General features: G+C 39.3%; 1 protein-coding gene across 2 annotated transcripts in view; it reads right to left on the bottom strand.

Moving 5' to 3' along the window:
- The window catches only part of FAM53A (family with sequence similarity 53 member A), a 98373-nt gene that overhangs the window by 21411 nt on the left and 52741 nt on the right, over positions 1–24221 (bottom strand). For both annotated transcript variants that reach the window (XM_026648083.1, XM_026648084.1), the window contains one exon: positions 2809–2916. In XM_026648083.1, coding sequence (XP_026503868.1) covers positions 2809–2916 — 108 coding nt within the window. The remainder of the gene's footprint in view (positions 1–2808; positions 2917–24221) is intronic.

Raw genomic sequence — 24221 nt, 5'->3', positions numbered from 1 at the left:
CAGAGGTCAGGTATCTTGTGCTCATTATATATTTGTTAAATTCTACTCCACCCACCACAAACCCTCCAAACCATGCCCATATGTAGTACCTTCCATCACTCCAACTCCAGACTTCTCTCGCCCTTTGACTCAAGAGGCGGGCACCACACAAAGTTGTCAGGTGCACAGTTTTATGCACAAACTATTATAAACTTAGCATATACAACAAACTTTATGCGCCCAGTGCATAAGGTGTGGGGTTCTAGTTTTAGGAGACGTGTGCGCACACACAGGAAATTCCCACTTCAGCTCCATCAGGTCAGCTCCTATCATGAATGTAACATTACAGTTAAACCTAAGCTTTAAAAAATTTGGAAGGTGAGTTTTCAACCATGAGCTATATAAAAATTCTTAACTGGTGTTCTGGTTCAGACTTTGGGGTGTTTGTCAAAATTCCCCCCTACTCATTACACATTCTAATAATATTAAACAATGCTAATAATTGCAAAGATAATGGAATATAGCTTTTTATACACAAAAGCTACCGTGGCTAATTATTTCCATAGTTCTTGGTGTTTAGGGTTGGAGTTCTCTTTTTAAATTATAACCTTGATACACTACATTTAAAATATAATATCAGCCACTTGTGACATCTTAAGTTTGTATGATAATAAATAAGAATTTTTAATTTCTATTTAGACATGCTGTACAGTTGGATCAACACCAACAAGCACATCCTGATTTCAAAAAGGAACCAGGAAACTAGTTTACACATAGACATATAAAACACGAGAGAAAAGTCTGTGAAGTAGCACAAGACGGTTAAGCCACAAGACACCTGTGACACCAATATTGTTATACTTTCCAAATATGTACCGAAGACCCCCATTTTCAGATTGTGCTACAGTTAGACCCTAGAATAAGAGAGCTAAAAAAAAAAAATGGAAAAAAATTCACTTTCTACCTCTACCCCAACCCCACCTAATTTAAAAAAAGTCTTAAACAGCGTCTAATCTTTTATAATGTAATTGGCACTAAAGAAAAATGATATGTTTTTAAAAGGTTAAAACCTAGGTTTTTCACGAAACAAAAAGTTAGGTCACAAATACTATTTTTATTTAACTTAGTGTCTAGTATTTCTTATCAATATTTCATGCCCTAGATCTCTTGTCCTCTCACTGCAAAGAAATTAACTTTGATACTAGTTTAATGAGAAATAGTTAAGGAAAAATAAAGCCATGTACTAGATCAATGATCTAGAATAGAAAGTAACTGGCTCTAAACGCTTTCCCAAAACATGGCTACACTACAGAGACTATACTGGTTTAGCAATCCAGCATAGCCCAGTAATACAGCTGCAGCCTACACCACCTCCCTGAATGAAGTTAGCTATGGCAACAGAAGTTTGCTTCCATTGATAGTGACATCTACACTGGAGGTTGTGTCAGCACAGCTGTGTCAGTCCTGGGTATGTTTTTCAATTCCCCCCCCCCCCCCCCCCCCCCACACACACCCCCCTTGACCGACATACCTATGCTGATATAACTTTTCAGTGTAGACCCAGCCTAAGTCTTCTTTAGAGGAAAGAGAATGAACAAGTTATAGACAATTCTCAACTTCATTAAATTCTGTCCAAGTAAGGGCAGCATAATCACCTCTGAATTTCTTTAGCCTACAGAGCTTAACACTTTTACGTCTTTTAGGAAAGAAAATTCACGTGAGAGAGAAGAGGAATTAGGTCAACTTTTACAGCTGTACTGAGTCAACAAGAAAGATGGGCTGAATTCTACAAAATAAACATTTAGCACACAGATGGCAGACAGTATTCCAATGCTGTACAAATACTTAAACAGTATACTACTTGTATATCTTAAACAGACCAAGAGGGTTTTATTTCTTAAATCATTACAATTTACATATAAACGCCAAACAGGAACATAATCATTTGGATACTGGAAGCAAAACAAATCCCCAATAGTGGAAAAAATTAAGGGTTTGAAACCCTTCCAGGATCTCAGAGAAACACTTTCAACTGTGCTTGCAATTCAAGAAATATACATTTCTGATTACTGTTTCTACTGGACCAGCATCATAATCACCATTTGTCATTATCAAAGCTTGCAGACATTAATGAGTTTTGGAAACTAATTCCAAAGCTCCTGAAATGCTCTTCCACTTCTTGGATTCCAAAACTATGCGAGTTATTCAGCTATGCTGATACTGTACAGGTGGAATGAATGTTTGATTAAGTGCTTCCCAGGGTCTCTTGCACACTCCTACATTAGTATGTGTGACTCTTTCCTACACAACACATTCTTAAGGGATCAGGATTTCAACACCTCAACTCAATTGGCAGTAATAAGAAACAACGAGCACCCAGTATACCCAAGTACTGGAAAAGCCTTAACTGAATTTATTTGCTTGCATGATTTTCGGTCAGACTCTTGGATACTGGAGACCAGAGAAAGGAGTGTTCAACATTTCTAGTCTTTCATTCCACTCCCTATCTCTCACCACATCTACTAGGGGTATATTGAACAGATCAATCCTTCTAGCCAATGACACGTCCTCCTTAATTTGTAGGATTTTAATCAAAATGGTCCAAAGTAACATGTTCTGCACAAGCCCTTAGGAGGGAAGCTTCCCCTTTACCCCCCGTTTTTCTTCTATCGGGGAGAACGGAGATAACTAAGTTTGTTTACATGGTCAAGCTGATCAGAATAGTTATTCCAGAATAGGCCCCCAGGAGGAGGCTCTTATTCTAGAGTAAGAAAGTCCACACTGGGAACTGTTCCAGAATAGCTACTGTGCTTTAAATTCACACCCTACCTTTTTATGGAATAACTTCTCCATGTAGACAAGCTCTAACTCATTCTTCCAAATTATATGTGGTGCCCCGTTAAGACTTGTCTGCTTAAAACAGGAGGTTGTCAAAGTCTGAATGTGAATAAGGGAAACGAAAAAAAAAAAAAAAAAAAGAGGATTTAAGTCTTATTTAACCATATTGCAAAATCTTCCATGAGAAAGAATGCTAATGCTGTTTTTAACATAATCACAACTGAGGGAGTTTCCCTTTGAGTGAGAGAGGCTTGGCAGGTCTGAAGATACCTTTTGTTGGTTTGCTCTATGTACCTTGCATTTAATTAGATTCTGCTTAATTAATGTAAGTCTGGTTCAGAGGAGCTCAACAGCATCCCCCAGGTAGAATCAAGGATGCTTCAAGTCCAAGACAGAGAGGGAGATAGGGACACAAGGGTGCAAAAGAGCAACACGAGTTGCTTTTGCTTCTCTAGAGTAAGAACTAGTACTGGCTTGATATGTTTATTTTACAAAAAGGAATGATCTGGTATATTTAGGTTTCTAGAACAAAATTCATGTGCACTGACAAAGGGATATAGCAATTTAAGTCAAGGCAATTTCCATCAGGAATTTAAATTACCGGTAGTTTTGAAAAGCCCCAACCTAATGAAAATTTGTAGTATTGAAATGTAGATTAAAATGTAAATTGAACTAAATTAAAATTAAAAACAGACTATAATTCAGTTCAGTTCAACTGTCCCATTTCAGTGTCATTACTAGTAGGGTATCTTATTTAACGTCTGCAAAATTGTTGTCGGCAAAGAACAAAAAAAATATTAAAAATGAAGGCCTCAGTCCTTTTTTTAATATAGCTAAATGGCTGCAGGTAGGAACCCAGTTCCACCTCCTACAAGCTTAAAAAAAATCTGTGCTCTTTATCTTCTTTCGATGCCAAAAAAGGAGACTTTAAAAAAACCCTTTTAATGAATCTGAGATTCAAGGTACTATTGAGGGGAAGCTTAGGCAAAGAGGCAAGTTTTACATTTCGCTCTGAATGTGCCAAGTTTAGTGGCCATGCTTTTTTCTTCTAGTAGCAAGTTCCGAATTCTTGGTCCACTCTAACAAAACCTTTTTGTAAGTGTCAGAATATTAGCATAGCAACTTTTAAAAAATGTTTAACGGGAGTTTATAGTGGAAAGTCTGACTTGACTGTAATAGCTATTGAGATTATAAAACCATATGTTTGAGGCAATGTCAAAATCTTAGCTGTGAATAAAAAACTGTCTTCTGTATTGCTCAGTTTTACAATTAAAAAGCAAATGACAGTTCCGTCTGTAAGATCAGGATGCAAACACAAGCACACTTCCAAACAAACCAAGACAACTGACACAGAACAATGACACTGAATAATACACTTTATATGTACAATCATCTGTTCAGTTTAACTAACTATAAATTAAATTTCAGCTCAGACTGCTTTGTATCACACTACAGAGAATTAAGAGTTGTGCCATTCAGGAGCTGTGTTTTGGTTTCAACTACACTGTTATGGTTACAGACTTAACGTTCAAGGTCCCTGGTGTCTGATTATACTAACAGACATCTTGTTTCATCTGTGTTGGCTAATACAAATATTTACTAGAGCTATTTTGTTTTGATACATTGAAGATAGACTGGTAGACAGGTGAAGCCTGAGTATTCAGACTTCTTTCTGAAAGTTAGGTAAAGTACATAACAGCTGTTTGCATGGCACAGCAAACCTAAAAACTTAATGGTGTAGTCTCCAACACTTGAAACACTGCAAAGCAGCAGCAAGATGGACAAAGGATAGAGGGAAACCAAGGCAGAGAAGTTAACTGATTTGCTCAAGGTCAATGGCTAAGCTGGAAAGAGAACTCAATTTTTCTAACAAATTTATTAGATGCATCCGAAGAAGTGGGTTGTAGCCCACGAAAGCTTATGCTCTAATAAATTTGTTAGTCTCTAAGGTGCCACAAGTACTCCTGTTCTTTTTGCGGATACAGACTAACACGGCTGCTACTCTGAAACTTGTCAATTTTTCTGACTCCCTAATCCATTATCCTAAAAGCAATATTTAGACAGACACATCTGGGTCATATTGTTTTAATTAACTGTATTACAGTGATGGCTATGGGCCCTGGCCAGGATCATGGCCCCTGTGTGCTAGGCACTGTACAAACACAGACAGTCCTTGATCTGTAAGGCAGATTCCTCAGCCTTATTTTAGAAATCTTCTGCCTGCTGCTCCATGATTCACTGACCTCTCAAAAGAATTGTTCCTATGACAGAATGCATGTTTCCTGTAAGCTAACAACAACCCTCTTAATTTAAATTATCTAAACCCTGATCAATAAGGAAGTTAGCTGAAGGCCTCATACTGCTTTAGCTTCTGTCTCATCTCTACGGGCTGTGTTACATACCTTGAAAGATCCTGTTTAAGACACTACATAAGTTCTAGAGAACAGAGAAAGACAAGGACCCAAAGACCTGAAGAAAAGCTGTATTTCAGGCTAACTTTGGGTCCCTGCTGTCACATCAAGACAACCGAGCTCCACCATCTAGCTACAGAACACAAAGTATCAATGTTAAAATGTTGTAATTTCATTTACTCCTCTTGACTTTTTACGAGCTTTATGTCTGCTGTGAAGAAAGATCCCTGTAAGTCCATTCCTGTATGCAGTGTTGTTGAAACCGTGTTGGTCCCAGTATTTTAGAGACAAGGTGGGAAAGGCAATATCTTTCATTGGACCCAACTTCTGTTGGTGACAGAGACTAGCTTTCGAGCTTACTCATATCTGAAGAAGAGCTCTGTGTAAGCTCAAAAGCTTGTCTCTCTCACCAACAGAAATTGGTCCAATAAAAGATATCACCTCACCCACCTTGTCCCTGTAAATCCAGCATTTTGTCCAGGTATTATCTGAAGAAAAGATCTTATAAGAACCCTGCTCATTTGATTCATTTGTTTGGTTAATGAAAAGAAGCCATGCTTCCAGAATAACTTAATAAATAATAAACTTAATAAAACAACAATAATAAATAATAATGATGATGATGATGATGAATTGGTTAAGAACCAACTTTGTGCTCAGTGCTGTTAACACCCACGCCCTGCCCATGCTCTGATGTACTTCAAATCTAAATAGACAAAGATCAAAGAGAGATGGACTGGGAAGGCCAGAAAATTAACCAAAAAAGATTTTTACCCGAGTTTGAACATTATGGAAGAAAGGGGGGCGGGAGAAAAGAGACATCATTTCATATAGTTAAGGATGCAACTAAGTTTCCATTATAAGCCTGATGTTTGTCTAAAGAAATCCAAGCCACAGAAAAGTAAATTCATCCAAGATTGGTACGTTACTTGTGGAGCAGAGATAGAATTTTTCTACCAAATTTTAAGTGAATTAAACTGGGCTTCCCAAGTTGTGACACCCTACAGGACAGACATATTCAGAGGTCAAGTCACCACCACCATCAAAAGATACTGATTTAGTTTGCTCCCAGCTGAGATGTAGCACCCAGGACCATCAGGGCTTCCCTACCTTCTCCACCCAATGAACCTCCTGCAAGGTAAACTTGTGTAGAGTCAGACTTGAGAATGAGTAACGTAATACAATGGGGATAAAGGAACAACCAAGTAATTATCTAAAGTTACTACGTTACTGACTAAATACAAAACTAATTTAATTTCTATGCAATGATTAAACTAAATACAAAACAAAAAATACAGCAGCTCAAGAGACAAATTCAGCTCTGACACAATCGCTGTAGTTGAAATAGCTGTGTGGAGCATGGGGGAGCATGGGCCGTTACAGTAGGGATAAGGGAGAGACAAGAGAACACAAGGGGAAATCAAATTAGTATCTTAGATGTCTGTATACTAATCTGAGAAATATGGGGAATAAGCAGGAAGAATTTGAAATGCTAGTTAATAAACACTATGACATAGTTGGCATCACAACTGGGATAATATGCATGATTGGAATATTGGTATAGAAGAGTACAGCTTGCTCAGGAAGGACAGGCAGAGAAAAAGGGAAGAGGTGTTGTCTTATTATTAATAATGTACCCACTTGGACCGAGGTTGAGATGGAAATAAGAGACAGACTTGTTGAAAGTCTCTGGGTAAGGATAGAAGGGGTAAAAAACAAGGGTGATGTCATGGTAGGGTCTATTACAGACCACCTAACCAGGAAGAAGAGGTGGATGAGGCTTTTTTTAAACAATTAACAAAAATCATCCAAAACAAAACCAAACCATCCAAAGCAAACTCATCCAAAGCAAAGTGGTGATGGGGGACTTCAACTACGCAGACATCTGTTGGGAAATAATATGACAGGGCACAGATTATCCAACAAATTCCAGGAATGCATTGGAGACAATTTTTTATTTCAGAAGGTGGAGAAAGCTATTAGGGGAGAAGCCCTTCTAGATTTGATTTTGAGAAATACGGAGGAACTGGTTGAGAATTGAAAGTGGAAGACAACTTAGGTGAAGGTGATCATGAAATGGTAGAGTTCATGATTCTAAGGAATGGTAGGAGGGGAAAACAGCACAACAAACAATGGATTTCAAGAAGGCAGACTTTAGCAAGCTCAGTGAGTTTAAGGGCATAAGAGCAAACCATCTCACTGCGTAGGAAAGATAGGAAGACCAAGGACAGCGTAGGCCCGTCAATGAGGGGTGGGGGGACTGAAAGAGTGGAAAAGGCAGAAGTGCTAAATGATAGCAACTGGACGTCTAATAGTGAATGCCAGTGAAAATGAGGTAGGATCAGAGGCTAAAATAGGGAAACAGGTTAAGAATTACTTAGACAAGTTAGAGGTCTTCAAGTCAGCAGGGCCTGATGAAATACATCCTAGGATAACTCAAGGAGCTGACTGAGGAGATGAGCCATTAGCTATTATCTTTGAAAAGTCATGGAAGACCAGAGAGATTCCAGAGGACTGGAAAAGGGTAATAATGCCAATCTAAAAAAAGGAAAATAAGGACAACCCAGGGAATTACAGACCAGTCATCTTAACTTCAGTACCCCCGAAAGATAACGAAGCAAATAATGAATCATCTTCCAGATGTTTGCAAATTAAGGTGATAAGTAACTGTCTGCATGGATTTGTCAAGAACAAATCATGTCAGAACAACCTAATAGCTTTCTTTGACAGGGTAAAAAGCCTTGTGGATAGGGGGAAGTGGTAGATGTGGTATATCTTGGCATCAGTAAAGCTTAATGTCTCGCATGACCGTCTCAAACAAACTAGAGAAATACAATCTAGATCAGTGGTTCCCAAACTTTAACAACCTGTGAACACCTTTCACTAAAATGTCAAGTCTCGCGAACCCCCTCTTAAAAACGAATATTTCCAGGGATTTTCTCCTTTACCCGAGTATAAATTATAAAAGCAGTGATCTTGGAAATATAAGATTTGTTTTTATGACATGCTTATTACTCACTATTAATTATTTATTACAGTATTTTTATTACATTCTGAAAACAGCAACACTCTTCCAAGATCTCACTTTCGTAGCTTGTATCACTTTGAATAAGCCTGTTCTAAGACAAGGCTCCTATGTTTCATCAAGGAGTATCAGATGTGAAACAGCATGAAGGTATTTAAGAAGCCAACTCAAAGAGTTCCTCCTACACAAGCATTCGGGTCTTGAGCAGTCCAGGCAAACAACGCACGTTACAACAAAGCTTAAACTGTTCTTCATAATTTTAAAAATACCAGCTGCCTATTTAATTTGAAAAACAGCAACAAATATCCACCTCCCTTTCCATTTCTTATAAGGAGTCTTGAAGTTTAAATCTCCTCAGTGTGATAGATATGCTTGCTTTGATCTGCTTAGCTCTTGGAAGTACAGGGGCTCTGGGCTGCTGGCCCTGTGCTGCCCAGGATCCCTAGGGACAGCTCTGTGCGCCATTAGGGAATTTTTTCCCCCGAGAACCCCCTATAACATTTCATGAACCCCAGTTTGGGAACCACTGATCTAGATGGAGCTACTATAAGGTGGGTGCATAACTGGTTGGAAAACCGTTCCCAGAGAGCAGTTATCAGTGGTTCATAGTCAAGCTGGAAGGGCATATCAAGTAGGGTCCCACAGGGATCAGTTCTGAGTCCAGTTGTGTTCAATATGTTCATCAACGATTTAGATAATGGCATAGAGAGTACACTTAAAGTCTGCAGATGATACCAAGCTGGGAGGGGCTGCCAGTGCTTTGGAGGATAGCATTAAAATTCAAAATGATCTGGACAAACTGGAAAAATGGTCTGAAATAAATAGGATGAAATTCAATAAGGACAAATGCAAAGTACTCCACTCAGGAAGGCACAATCAGTTGTATACATGCAAAATGGGAAATGGCTGCGGAGTACTGCAGAAAGGGATCTGGGGGACATAGTGGGTCACAAGCTAAATATGAGTCAACAGTGTAACGCTGTTGCAACAGTCAGCAAAGGAGAACAGTACACCCATGACAGCTGCAGTACGCAACACTGAAAATTCTACCTTACCCCTGAAGTTAAGGATTGCCAGATCATCACCACTATATTTTGTATTTTGTCATTTTGTTTAAAAAATTCACACTTGTTATGCACTCTAAACACTCTTGCTTATAATACACAATTGGGTCTTAGGAAAAAACTCATTGGTGGAGCCATCCAGAAAGACAGAAATGTTAACAAAGTTGTAAACTAGGATCAAACGTCAAGAAATAAAGCAATATTTGAACTACAGAATAACTCATTATTCCAAGTCCTAGAATAAAACCACAAAGTCCATGTAGTGGTTTTTTTTAAATCTTGAGATATACAATGAGCAGCATGAATAAATAATTCTACAGCTACTATAGTTCCCTCTTGCCTTACCACTCCTATGTCTGTAACAGAATGGGACAATGCGAGTGACCTGAAAAAAAGAGACAGCTTTACTCCTCCAAGCTACCTTGTTCTCTCTTTAGTTCTCTCAAGAACTCACTTCAGCTACCCTTTCACCACTTTTGCTGTCATATCTAGCCTCAATCCCAGAATGTAGATAATTTATATAAATCATAATATGGTGATGGTCCAGGAGTCCCAGTTAGGATTGGAGCCCAACTGTACTAGGTTCTGCACAAAAACACATAAAAAGACATCTGCCCAGAGGAACATTCAGCACACACAATGTTTAAAAATGGCTTCAAGAAAACCAGATGCATGCCCAACAAGTTATTGAAAATGGGATGCATATATTTTTGTAAAATATGAATGGTCCCTCCCCAAACAAGAACAATTGGTACATCAATCTTAATGGGACACCATCTCAACCTGTAAAAGGCAAGCATGTGAAGAACCGAGCTTGAAGCTATCAACATTCTTCCCTTCCTTCAAGCTGGGAAAAATTTGAATCTTGGAAACAAAAAAAAAACGGGGACAGTATTAAACAATTTAGCCACACATTTAGACAGCCCCAGTCTCGCTTCTTGGTTCCAGGACGGATCACAATCAATGACATTTATAGCAGAAGTTCTCAAACCAGTACTGGGGAATATCATCTTGGGAATGTTTGTACAAAGGGTAACATCTCCCCTGTGACGGAGCTGTGGGAATTAAGAGGAGGTTCAAAGCTGCTAGGCACGGGGAGTCGGCTGCGGGGACTGAGCAAAAGCAGTCAGGCACCTTGTCTCAGCAGCTAGTTCTAGACTCTAAGGAAATAAGAGCCATCCTTTCTCTCACTTCTTAACAAGCCAGCTTGGGAGAGACCAAAGGGATGGGATGGTCGGACAACAACAACTTCCCCCGAGGTTACAATGTTGGTGGGGGAAGAGAAGAGATATCAGTGCTCCAAATGGTACTGTATTTTTGGAGCAGGGAAGGCACATTCCTCTGAATGGCTCTTAATTCACTACCTCCTCCCCCTACCAAAAGGGGCTGCAATAGATTTCTCCCCACTCCTCCATGCAGCTTGGTAGGGAAGTTCAGTGCTTCTCCTACAGCTGAGGAACACGCAGTAGTGGGGAAACAGATTGCTGCTGGGGGAAGCCAGCAAATTGGCATTCGCAAGGATTAATGCAACTCATTATGGTCCATTCATATTGAAACTCTTGGATTGGGATTGGAGTTCCTCCATCAACCATTTGGTATTTCCGTTTTAAGTAGTACATCCAAAGAGCCACTGCATTAGGGAATGGGTGGCCTAATGAGACTCAGTTATATATTGTAATCCACGGCTACCTTCACCTTTAATACAGAATGACAGACCATTAGGATCTGTGGCATTCATGGTTCACATTTCTCCAAATTTAAGATTAGGGCAGCTACAGCAAACTGCCCCATTTAGGTGCATCCTTCAAGTTCCTGGTAAGTTACCAACATGGCCCTCGGTTAAGTAGAGTTTGGAGTCGGTCCCAGTTTGCCTTACAAGTCTCAAATGTGGATTTAGAGGATAAACTTATTTCTGCTGTTATTTATGGGTAATACAGCTATTTATTTACATACTGCAGATTCTTATTTCAAAATTGGATTTAAACACAGTTCTGAATACAGTGGTACAAGGAGATTTGAAAGAATAGAGAATCTCAGTGGGATGCATAATTTTCCTGCATTACAAAGTACACAAATCCTTCTGCAATGTATCTACTGCAAATGCGGGGGAGGGGGGGCGAGGGGAACCCCATTGTGTAGGGTAGTAGCTGAAACCCAAGAGTCCGTGTTCAGGAACATTAAGACAATATTTCCTGTAAGATAGACCAAAGTGAAAAAGGACTTTCATAATAAACACAGGCCAAATTCAAAGCACCCCAAATTGGTCACTCCGTTTGCTTGACAGACAGAATACAAGTTTGAAGCTTTTTTCCTGATTAGGTCACACTTTCTTCTGCTCTCAGACAAATTACTGTGATGTTTCATCATTACAGGAAAAGGGGAACTTTTCATTCACCATTAGTCTAGTTGGAGTACAGACACGTCAATCAGACAAGAAAGCAGAATTTAGTAACCTGACAGCTGCTTTCATTACTACCAAGGACCTTTAACAAAACCTAAAGTGGCTGGTGCTATTTCATGGATCTGTAATTAACTCCCACACTCCTCGCCCCACCATTCTAGAAGAATAAGATTCAGGATAACAAGGAAAGGTCATGAGACTGCAGTTAAATAAATGATTATGCTGTAAATGGAAGCCATTTAAAACCCAGAGATGTCTTAATCATGTCAGATTCACATTACTGTTGCTTGGAGAAATTATGAACAGAAGCAAAGGCAGGCACTGGAGTTATTCATGAGAGGACCACAAAACAATTTAAGACAAAGACTGGGGAGGGCAAAATAGCAGAGACTTCTCCATTCCCCAATCTTCAACCTTTCATGCAGCAGCTAGCAGTCTCTGGATGGTGTAGAAGGGATATAGTACTCCTGTCTTCCTTCTAGCTGCTTGAGAGTGGGGGAGCTTCCAGTCTGGCAGGGAAATACTACTAAGAGGCTGGTAAGAAAAATGGAGTCAGCCCTCCTCTCCCTCTCTTCCTCCCCACTCCCCCCAAGCCCCTGTACCCTCTTGCTATCCATCAATGGGTCTCCGCACCTTGCTGGTCAGATTCCTCATCCAGTGGGTCTTTCATATTACTTTGACTAGCAGACATACCCCTCCAGGCAATGGATATATTTTGCAAGCCCTGACTAAAGTGTATCAAGGATACCACTATCCCAATTTGATTAAAAATTCTACGGAACCTGTAATGAGGAGAGAGGTGAACCTAATCTTCCTGGAAACCATTTGCCTACTGGAAGAGATTACAGGCATAATCCACAACCAGCACTGCGCATTTTGGACGATTTAAATTGAATCCACCGTACTGGTACTAATTAATGAAGAAAGTTCTCCCTGTCACAGTGGAGCGAAGAATGTAAGATTTAAAGCCACTCCAAACAATGCAAAGAAACCCCAAAAAAGTGAGTAATATGCTTAGAATTCTCACTTATGCTAAAGCCATTTTACAAACACTTGTGTCAAAGTGGCTGGATTCTGGCCAGTGGAAGATTCTCTGTGTACTGTATAGGGGGAACGTCTCCTGTAAAGTAAAGCTAGCAGAGCAAGCTCCTGAAACAGCAGTCCCCTCCCAAACACCACAACATAGGGCAAGAAGGGACCAAGGTAGCACACAACTCTGCTCTGCCTGATCCTCCACTAGTGTAAGTCTAACTTCCAACGGGGCTAACCAGCTCAGTAGCAGAGACCCACAAACAACTGCCTTCACCACCACTCCCCAGCTTCTCTAAGTGTCGCTTGGACACTACACAGAAATGAGCCCTTAAACTTTCACTGCAGTCAAACCAATGTCGGCAAGACAATGCAATGCAGCAAGGATCAACGTATATTTAAAAATAAAAATAAAACCAGAAAAAATAAGATTCAGAGCATTACCATCTAAGAAGCAGAACTTCTAATGGAAGAGGGAGAGGCATGCCATTTAAAATGATTTAATGCAACAACCACTCCAATCTCAGTTGACGATACAACCATTGAGTGGGAATTACTTTATGTTTTAAATCCAGATCCATTCTCTCCCTCCGAGTAGGGAAACTTTCAATAGTAAATGCACATGTTGAATTTTTGTACTGGCATTTTGCACGCGTGCACACATGGTGAGGAATTAAAGAATGACTGGAAGGAAAAAGGAATTGAATAACTATTTTTAGAATAAATGTATTGATTTAACAACGCATGCATTTCTGCACAGGTTAGTTTACCACTTTTTAAGGCGTACAATACGTTCTTAGCTAAGTAGTATACAAGTTTCTGCCAGTCTAAGCCCAACAGTCAACATTACACAAATGTGTTGATTCACAGGAGGTAGTCTACCTCTTAGTTTAAATATTTAAATGATTTGAGACTAACACTAGAAAAGAAGTGAAGTGCCTACATTCTTTGGTCAAAAACAAAAAACAAAACCTACTACATTAATGAATTCTTTGAACATTCAAGAGCCCAATTTTTCTTTTAAAGAAGTCTTCCAATGCTTTTCACTTAACACAGAGTTAGGACAGGAAAAAAAAGGTCGGTCCAAATTCAGCCATGAACATGAAGGCACAAAACTCTCCAAGTGCTCTCTATGCATACCATCAACAGACTAGCTCCCAGGCAACAGGATGTACAAAAAGGTAAGAAAAAAATCTGTCTTTTGAAAATAACTAGGTTACAGACCACAAGGCCAATTCATAGCTAACTTTGATCTGCTCAATTGAGTAGGCTACGGAATGCAATTGTAAGGGCTTGTCTACAGATACAGAGCTTCTCCCATCACCATAGGTACTCCACTGTAGCACTGTCTACACCAGATGTTAGATCACTATAACTGGTTGTTCGGGGTGTGCATTTTCCACACCCCTGAGCTATGCAGTTATACCAACATAAGTCTGACCAAGACTAGATTACATATTTCATATTGAAACACGTTATTGAGAGCAAGACCAGTAAGGTATGAAATTCAGCAGGATTACAGAGGGATGAACATCTGTATCAACCTTCACAAGAAGGACTATTACACTACTAAACTTCTACATCAGTACCATGAAAGCTATGACTATGGAGACCAGCCTTTTGAGGGAGAAGGAAGAAACAATTATTTGTTCTACACAGAAGACTCAGCTTACCCAAGCTCCAGTGCACCACAGATTTTACTCAGTGGGACTTGGGGAAAGACCATAATTTTTTTATTTCTTTTTTTGGGGGGGCGGGGGACGAGAAGGGGAAGAGCCCTACGAGCTAATCCCACCATTTGGAATTTTTTTTTTACTCTGTCCTTGAGCCTGGGGAGGTGGAGCTGCTGGAAGAAGTGCTAAAAATTCCAGCAGTGAATCTACACAGAATTTAAATATATTGAAATTATGCGGCTCTTCCAAATTGGATTTTGTTTGACCTCATGGCAAAATAATTTTAAAAAACCCTGACAAACGGGAATCATTGACAAACCTTCAACAAATCAGGGTGTGAAATGTTTACTGACAAGTGCAGCACTATAGTTGAGGGTCAACGCCCTAACATGACAAGTTGCCATCAGCCACACTGGTAGTTCTGAGCAGTAACAGTGAAATGGACTAGAGTCTTATCAGTTTTTATTATTTCTGCTTGGCAAAGCCATTGTATGAGCAGCAGAGGTACTGAAGCTGTGTACGGACTCAGGAAGACAGCATTTAGTGATTCTGCTGAATGTAAACCAATTATGGGACTAAAGATTTTTTCTCCTAAATGAAAAAGTAAGTTCTGTGATGACTTAAGCTTCTGGTGGCTGGTATGGAGGAGTTTAGTATTCACTACTGGCAAGTGGAATTTTCGAGACATGCTGAACTCACCAGTATTATTGCTAAAGTTTTGAAAATGGTTTAAAATAGGATTAAATTCAAATAATCAGACTAGTTAAATTAAATGAGTGAGGACCCATAATAAGACTATGGTGATCCCAACTCTACTTTGGCTGACACATACCCTAACATCTCAAGTGACATTCGCTGGCTCATCATTACAGGTTTAGAGCAATATTCAGCTATAGTGCGCAATATGTATGCTAGTGCGCTATACATAACTGGCCTCCCAAATGGAGGTAAATATCAGATCTGCAGATTAGTTCATCTTGAATCCTTGCTGACTGAGAACATATGCCATTAATAAGAATTGAGAGACTAAACAGGATATCCTGTGAAAGAAATCCACATTGCCTGTAAAGTGGGACAATTTGTCATTTTAGACTTTATGTCGTTAATTCTGATTTATAATTTCATCTAACAATTTCCCTAAACCAGCCCGAAAAAACCATACCATGCAATTAATAAAGCTTAGTGGGTAGTGAGAGTAGTAATGAAAACTTATGTTCCCTCTCAGTCTTCTCTTCTCCAAACTAAACAAACCCAATTTTTTCAATCTTTCCTCAAAGGTCATGTTTTCCAGACCTTTAATAATTTTTGTTGATCTCCTCTGGACTTTCTTCAATTTGTCCACATCCTTCCTGAAATGTGGCGCCCAGAACTGGACACAATACTCCAGTTGAGGCCTAATCAGTGCAGAGAAGAGCAGAAGAATTACTCTCGTGTTTGTTTACAACACTCCTGCTAATACATCCCAGAATGATGTTTGCTCTTTTGCAACAGTGTTATACTGTTGACTCATATTTAGCTTGTGATCCACTATGACCTCCAGATCCCTTTCCATAGTATTCCTTCCTAGGCAGTCATTTCTTATTTTGTATGTGTTCAATTGATTGTTCCTTTCTATGTGGAGTACTCCGCATTTGACCTTACTGAATTTCATCCTGTGACACATTGTACCTGAAAATAGCACCCCGTAACCCGCACATGCGCCACTTGTATATGGTTATGATATTTTGTACAAAGAATGCCTTGTAAGGTATTCTATGAAAAGTCATGATTTATTGAAACTCACTGTTTTGTCAAAATATGTATATCATTATTGTATATGGAGTTATGAAATTCTATATGGTTGTTACTGAAATATGTTGAGTCTGGGAGACGCCCGCAGCTAGCCCTAAATTGGCAACAAAGGGGGTGACCCACACCCAGACAGGTGTTAAGCGACGATCACCAGCCACTGACCAGCAGAGGAATCGTAAACAAGAGATTTGTGATTCAGTAAGAGAGTTGCTCAAGCCCTACACAATGGGGATTGCTTAACTCTGTGATTCAGCAAGACATCAGGACATTTGATGCTTGACTCCATGTTTGAGTCAGTATTTTTCCAGGCACTGGAATAGAGTATAAAATAAGGGACAGTGGAATCATGAGTCCACCTCTCTCCATCCCCAACCACTCTGAAGGCAACAAGAACGTTTGGAAGAAGAGACTTGGAACTTGGGAGATTGGTCCCAGGCTGACCAGGGAATTCAGCCTGTGCATTAAGAATTGTGAACTGCTTACAACATCTAGTGGAATGAGGAAAAACTGCTTGATTCAAAGCTTGCTTAGTCCGATAAAGTTTAGGATTTAGACTGCGATTTTACCTTTTATTTCTTATGTAACCAACTCTGACCTCTATGCCTAGCACTCATATAAATCACTTAAAAATTTATTTTATTTTATTTTAATGTTTTATCTTTACCGGTGAGTTGGTCTAAAAGTGTTTGGGGAATCTGCTTAGATTATAAAGGCGGGTGGCATGTCCACTCTCCTTTGATGAAGAGGCAAACTAATTAATGAGCTTGCACTGTTCAAGAGAGGGTCTTGAGCAGTGCAAGACGGTAGATTTCTGGGCTGCAAGGCTGGGGGGATTTGCAGTTGTCTCCCTGTGTATAGTTCAAAAGAGACAGAGACAACATGTAACTTTGGGTGTGCCTTCACATGCTAGCGGCTGTGTGAGAGTGAAGCCTGAAGGGGCTGCTGGTCTCTAGTGGAGCATTGTGAAAGGAACCATAGTCCAGATTGTACCTCACCAGAGTGTCACACATCTTGTTTACAAAAATGTAATGCCTGCTTTGTACAGGGTTTGTGTTCTGAATTTTTCTTTATTCTGCTAGTCTTCATTGGAGCTGTACCAAGTTCTAGAGAACTTGTCATTATTTTCCATTATAAAACCTTACTTTCAGCGGTGCAAAACCACCCAAAATATTATCTATTCCCAATTTCTGGAATATTAGGTTGCAGAAAGAGCTACGGAAGACAAAATATTCTTACACTTTTTTTAAAAAAGGCATCAGCAGTTCCTTCCCCACTACCCCAATCATAAAACTCAATGTTTTGTTCAAGTCTAATGTTTTCAGCACTGGGTTCAAAAGAACAAACTGAGGCAGATTAGATGACTCACTGTTATACATGGCTGAGCCAGAAGCCAGCCACAAACAAAAAAACATTGGGATGGTGGAGGACAGACAGACTCTGATTGTTTGGGACAGAAGAACACATACCCTTCTCTTGCATCTCCAAATGGCTTGATACAGAAATGGTATTACCACTTTCAAAACAGATGACACACCATGAAACAGCTGAAGTGATATTCTGAAATTTTAAAATCTTAACTCTGAATTATGGGAGTAAAAACAAGCACATTTTGGACAGTATATAAATAATAAATTAAGGACCTTGGACCAGCAATGAGATCTGAAGTGTCTACACTGAAAATATAAGGGCCCTTTTAACATGCACTTTAAGGGTGGAGGAGGCCTGGGGGAAAGGAAAGAAAGACATTCTCTCAGTTTATGTCAATTTGCATGGTAAACCATAAATTACTCTATTTTTAGACAACACAAACAGCAAGCACTACATTATACTTATAAAATGCCCAAGAATTTTCAGTTGTCTAGCATGATTTTCACATAAAACTAAGTTTTGGTCCTCTACTAAAGAGGAAGGACAGACAAAATGCTTAGTAGTTCTCATTACATCTGTCTTCAATGAAGTAGGTAAATAGTATCAGGCTGTTTAATAAAAACAAGTTAGAGGAAAATGTGTGGACAGAAGTTAGGAACACAGTAAAGACCTCTTAGGTAATATGAATACATTCAAATGAGGAGGAATAAACTTACATCCTCTAAAGTCCAGAATGGTTCCATGGCATTCACAGCTGAATTACAGCCACTCTGAGAGCAAGGAGATTCTTGAGGGGGGGAAGGAGAATGACTTACAAAAAAAATGGAAATCCATCAGTACAGTTCAAAGATTTCTAGCACACCTCTAGACAAGGCTAGCAATGAAACTGAACAAAATAAGGTATACCTTTGTAGCCAAGTTACAAGTTATTCACAAGTACAGAAGCTTGCGTAAAAGGCCATTTGTTCTTTTCAGCTCTGGGGTCTCTTTGGCTTGTGCTCTTGGCTCATCAGTTGAAAGCAACAGAGGAGGAGAGATACGTAGGTGTGTGGGTAGATCACAGGAGGATTATGAGCCACCAATGTGATGTGGCTGTGAAAAAGGCTAATGCAATTCTAAGATGTATTGGGCGAGGCATTTCCAGTAGAGATAGAGAAGTGTTAAAATGCCATTGTAAGATCTCATTAGCAATACTGTGTAGAGTACTGGTCAACTATGTTCAAGAAATATGAATTTACACTGGAAAAGGTGCAGAGAAGAGCTACTAGGATGATCAAGGGAATGGAGGGCCTATATTATGAGAGGAGACTTGGAAAACTAACAAAAAGAAGGCTGAGAGAGGATATGATTGTTCTTTATAAATACACTAGGGGATAAATACCAGGGAGAAGGAAGAGCTATTTAAGCTAAAGGACCATGTTGGCCTAATAACAAATGGAATAAACTAACCATAAACAAATTCAGGGGGAGAAATGAGAAGGCTTTTAACCATCAGAGGGGTGAGGTTCTGGAACAGCCTCCAAACAGAAGTTGTGGGGGCAAACAACTTAATTAGTTTTAAGAGCTGGACAAAATTTATGAGTGAGATTATATGGTAAGATTGCCTGTGATGGTAGAGGGATGAGCTCAGCAGTTCTGGGGCTCACTCCCAGTTTCTCTCATGTTCCCAAAATTTCATGTTTCAGGATTTCCAACCGGCCAGCCAAAGGGGATTTTCCCCCTCCCACTAGTTTTTTTTTTTTTTAAATCTCTTTCCCCTGAAGCATCAGGGGTGGCCATGGCTAGAGATGGAACATTGGAAGGGGAGGGCCATATGGTACCGAGCACATACACACTCAGTGCACGGCTGGCTGTTCTTGCTCAGATGCTTAGGGTTTACCAGATTGCCATTTGTGGGGTTGGGAAGGAATTTTCCCCATGTCAGATTAGCCGGGGGGGGGGGGGGGAGGAGAGGTCATCTTCCTGCAACATGTGGATGCAGGTAACTTTCCAGGATTATCTGGCTCTCTCTCTCTTTTTTTATATATATATATATATACATATACATATACATATACATATACATATACATATACATATACATATACATATACATATACATATACATATATATCACTTCTTCATTTCCCTGCCACTGGTGCACTTCAGTTCCTCCTATTCTCTTCCTGTGGCACACAAGTCTCATTTCCTGTAATACTGTGGTTTCATTTCGGTTGCTGGGTTTACTGTTTGGGTGCTGGTGGTCCATGATGTTCAGGAGATCAGACAAGATGATCTGGTGGTCCCTTCTGGCCACCACTGATTTGGAGACTTCTAAAAAAGATTCTCTTGATCTCTCAAGTTACCAGTTTTTCATTTCAGACTAAATTGTATATTGAAGTACCATTTCCATACTATGAACGTATGAGAATGTTTATATGGGATTTACATACAACTATTCCCCCTGAGGAAATGACCTGTAGTTATTTAATAATCCTCCCTAAGGATTTTCCACAACACACTCCGAGCCCCAGAGCTCAGCATCAGGCTCAACACTTGAGCTTAGATCCCTTGCATCGTTAAACATAATAACACTCCTCTGGTAGTTGTGGTGTTTGATTAACTTTAGGCATCCAGAGAGGCGAGGCGAGGCGAGGCAAGGCATGCAAAGTTCTAAGCTACCAAACACTTCTACAAATACTGGGGCACATAACACTAAAATGAGAGGGACTGTTTTTGTAAATCTTGTACAGTGCTTGACACCTTTATCAGCAAATTTTTATTAAGTGATGTTGCTGTTAAAATTGCCACACAGTATTCTCAGCTAGCACTTTAGCACTTCATACGCTAGAAATCTTCAGAAAAAACTTGCCTATGAAAATTAAAACACACCTGTTTTCAGCAACCGCAACACTATTCTCAAGTAACAAGAGCGATACACATTATGGATAAGTCATTCATTTGATGTTATATTAATAGAATTACTCTTTAATACCATTAAATGTTAATTAAAGCTGTATTCTATAGTACATTTCCACCTTTCACACCACATGTATGCATTCAACTTGTTCAGATTTGCCAGGGTAGAAAAAAAAATGCAGAAAACCTAAAAACTACAAAATCCAAGCTTATGGAACTGAGCTAGTACTGTTAGATAATAGCCCAATGGGAAATACAGATTTCCAAAAAGGTCAAACAGCTGCTTTGAAAACTATCTGAACTATTAGTTAGAAAGTACAAAAGCCTACTTCTCAAAAATAGTCTAGCATCTGCACTAGAACATTATCAGTAGTTATTTTCTTCTATAAAGGACACTGCTCTAGCTAAGGAACACAGCAGGATACAAGTACTAGAAGATAGAAATCTTTACTGAAGAAAGTTTAAAAACAGTGTGGTTAGAGGTAGATAGGTTTTAGTTCATACGAGTGTTTGCAATTCAAATCATTTAAAGTTAAGTTGCTTCATAAGTAACACAGCCAAACTGGAAGTGCACAAGCTCATACAAAGAAAGATAGGGTTTCCTTCCCCAAATCAGTAATCAACCTTAGCTTTTATAAGTCACGTTCCTGCTCGCAGTTTAAAAACAACCTGAAGCGTGACAGGAAAATTCACCACATAACTGAACAACTCATGATGTTTTAAGAAACTAATACTAAGCACACTAATATTTTAGCTCATGAAAAGTGAAGTCAGCTTGATCAAGGCAAGTCAAGGAACAGATCAGTTTCTTCATTTTGTATTTCTTCACAGCAGATAAGACCAATTTACTTTTACATGAAAACTTTTTACTGCTACAAGCACCTTTTTCAGTGACCTGCAAAACAAAAAATATTGTGTTTGCATGTGGTTTTCATTATTTTGTTTTAGACATTAGAAAGGTCTGTCTTGCCTACCTTATTTTACTGGTAGACTAGCACTAGGACTGGAGAACTAGTGACATGACACCACAAATGGCAAGAGATGAGAACCCAAGCAGTTGAGAGGGGCTGGGCAGTCTAAACTGCTTAACTCTAAATTCCTGACAGGGTATGTTTACACAGCAACTAGACACACACGGCTTGCCAGCCGACACGAGCTGTGGGGCTGTTTCATTGTTGTGTAGACTTCTGGGGTCAGGCTGGCTCCCAGGCTGTAGGACCCTGCAAGACACATACAAAGAGCCACCCACATGCACTCCACATTAGTGACCAAGTTAACATAGTACAGCTAACTTTTTTTAAATAAAGTGAACACAGGAGGCAAAAGTAGTCATAGTACACTGATTAGATATCAGTGAACTGAACAGGTTCATAGGATCCCACAAGTTAACTGGATTACATTCTGCCCTTCAGAAGAATTTGGTCTCATCTTCCATCCCTATTCGGTTTATAATCACTGATATAGCACTTTCCATACTAATCACTTCCAAAATACATTATAAAAAGGTAGGTTAGCATTACTTTCCCCCATCCCCCACCCCATTATTCAGATGGGGAGCCAAGACAGAGGTTAAGGATTTGGATCAGAAGCCACATTTTCCAAATCCTAGCCTGGGATCCAAATCAATGCCCTTGTTCACAGCAGTTTTCTTCCATCTGCTCCCTTACTTTATTTGCAAGTGGGTTCTATATAGTTACAGTAGTTTGCAACTACTTTGCTCTCATTTTCTTGATCAGGATCCTAGCCTGAACCAAAACAAAACAAAAAATCCACAACCTAGATATAGACACTATAAATATGGCAAATATTTTTAAATGTACAAGTTTGGCAGAGATCAAAGCAATTGTTCTTACAGACCTGCTGCACTCAGCCTTTGTAAATATAAATCCCATGTGAACAGACAAGAAACATGGAGGTCTTCTGCAAAGAAATTGATATAGTCATATTTTGGATGGAGGCTGGAAGACAAGTTGGGGTGAAAGTGGAGGAATTTATTAACCATTCAAAGCACTGCAAAATTTCACTTACAAACTTTTAGGCCCTTTGCCTCTGAATGAGCTTTGAGCACCAAGTTGTAGGCCACCACCACAGCTGATCTTTGACCTTGATTGAATGGGTGCCTTGCAAGAGTCGTCCCAGAACATCTCTTTAGCATACTTGATATGGCTCTCCATCTGGGCAGATAACTCCCCTTGCATTAGGCAAAAGGGGATGGGGACTAGCCCAACATGACATGACATCTGAAGTCCCATATCTCATATTTACACTCCCCATGTTTGAGTTTGGAGATATAATTGCACTACAAAATATTTTTTAAAGCTGCAATAGCGTATAGATTCCTGAAGTATTTTTGGGAGAAGAGGAGATAACCTGTCCATAAATTTCAATGCAATTATGGATGTATGACAGATGCGTACCACCAATATTGGCAACTTTTTGCTATTATGAATATACCTTGTGACAAGAGTTAAAAATTAAAAAAAAGATTCAGGGACACTGTTTTAGATCTTCATTTTTGCTAAAGTAAGTAATGTAGGCCACACTACTGCTAATAATTCAACCATACATAACCCAAAGATCACAGAAAAGGACCAACATGACCTCATTTTAAGAGCCACAATGCATACCATGAGTGGAAAGTAAGGTTCAGCTAGCTGTTTAATTACTAAATACTACGCTGCTGAGCAGAGTAAGCATAGGACATTCCTCTCCCACTCTAAAAAGACAGTTCAGAAGCCAAACTGAGAAAATTATTCATACCCCAGTGTAGAGCGGGTCATTCAAAATATGTGGAGACACATTAACCTAAAATATATCTCCTAAACAGAGATGAAGTCTCATTGGAAACAAAATGAGAAGTTATTGGGGAAAACTTAATTTACAGAAAAAATACCATTTTTCTTACATAAACACATCTACAAGCATAGGTATACTTGGAAGAATTAGATTTTTATCAGTAAATGTCAATTTCACCATATGCACCCAAACCAACAAAAAAAATTTCCACCAATAAGTTTACAGTAGACAAACAAAGAAAAAATGATGCTTGTGAACTTAGTTTGATTTAATGATATTTACTTTGTATATTCTGACATATGATGTTGACAATTTGCATTTTAACAGTCATAAACCTTTAACTTTTTAAATCTGAATGTCTGTCATTAAATGATTGTCTGACCCTTGCTGTCTGAACTCCCCCCGCCAAGTAGCTGACAACTGCGAAAATTCAAAATCAATTAAAATTGAAAAAAAGTGCTTTAAAACAAACATCGATATCAGTCAAAATGATAAAGAAATACAAATCGAATTCTGCCAAGCCTAAATATAGGTTTGTGCCACAAATACTATGACTATACCTCCCTCATAAGACCACCTACTACAGCAAGGAGGCTCCTTTCCCCAACTTCCAGTCTGTTCCCTAGACAAAGGCCATTTGCTCAATGTGGTTCTGCTAATGATGCCAGACTTGATATTCCATTTGTCCCTTTCTCCAACAAGCATTTGACTTTACCCTGCCATCCCCCTATGCTTGGAAGGCCCTTCTTCCCATTTTGGTCCACCAAGCCATTACTCCCTACTCATACAGGCCTCAATAGCAAAGCACTTAAGCACAGGCTTACTTTAAGTCTATGCTTGAGTCAAACGGACTTCATAAGGACTCAAACACATTAAGTGCTTTGCTGACTTGGAGCCTTAAATGCCTTCTGAAAACTCACTTATTCCACAATAGTGTTAACATTCAGT

Source organism: Terrapene carolina, unplaced genomic scaffold (genome assembly GCF_002925995.2).
Source record: "Terrapene carolina triunguis isolate 2854851 unplaced genomic scaffold, T_m_triunguis-2.0 Scaffold66, whole genome shotgun sequence".
Taxonomy (NCBI): domain Eukaryota; kingdom Metazoa; phylum Chordata; order Testudines; family Emydidae; genus Terrapene; species Terrapene triunguis.
The sequence above is the reverse complement of the archived record's forward strand: the minus strand, read 5'-3'. Positions and strand labels throughout refer to the sequence as shown.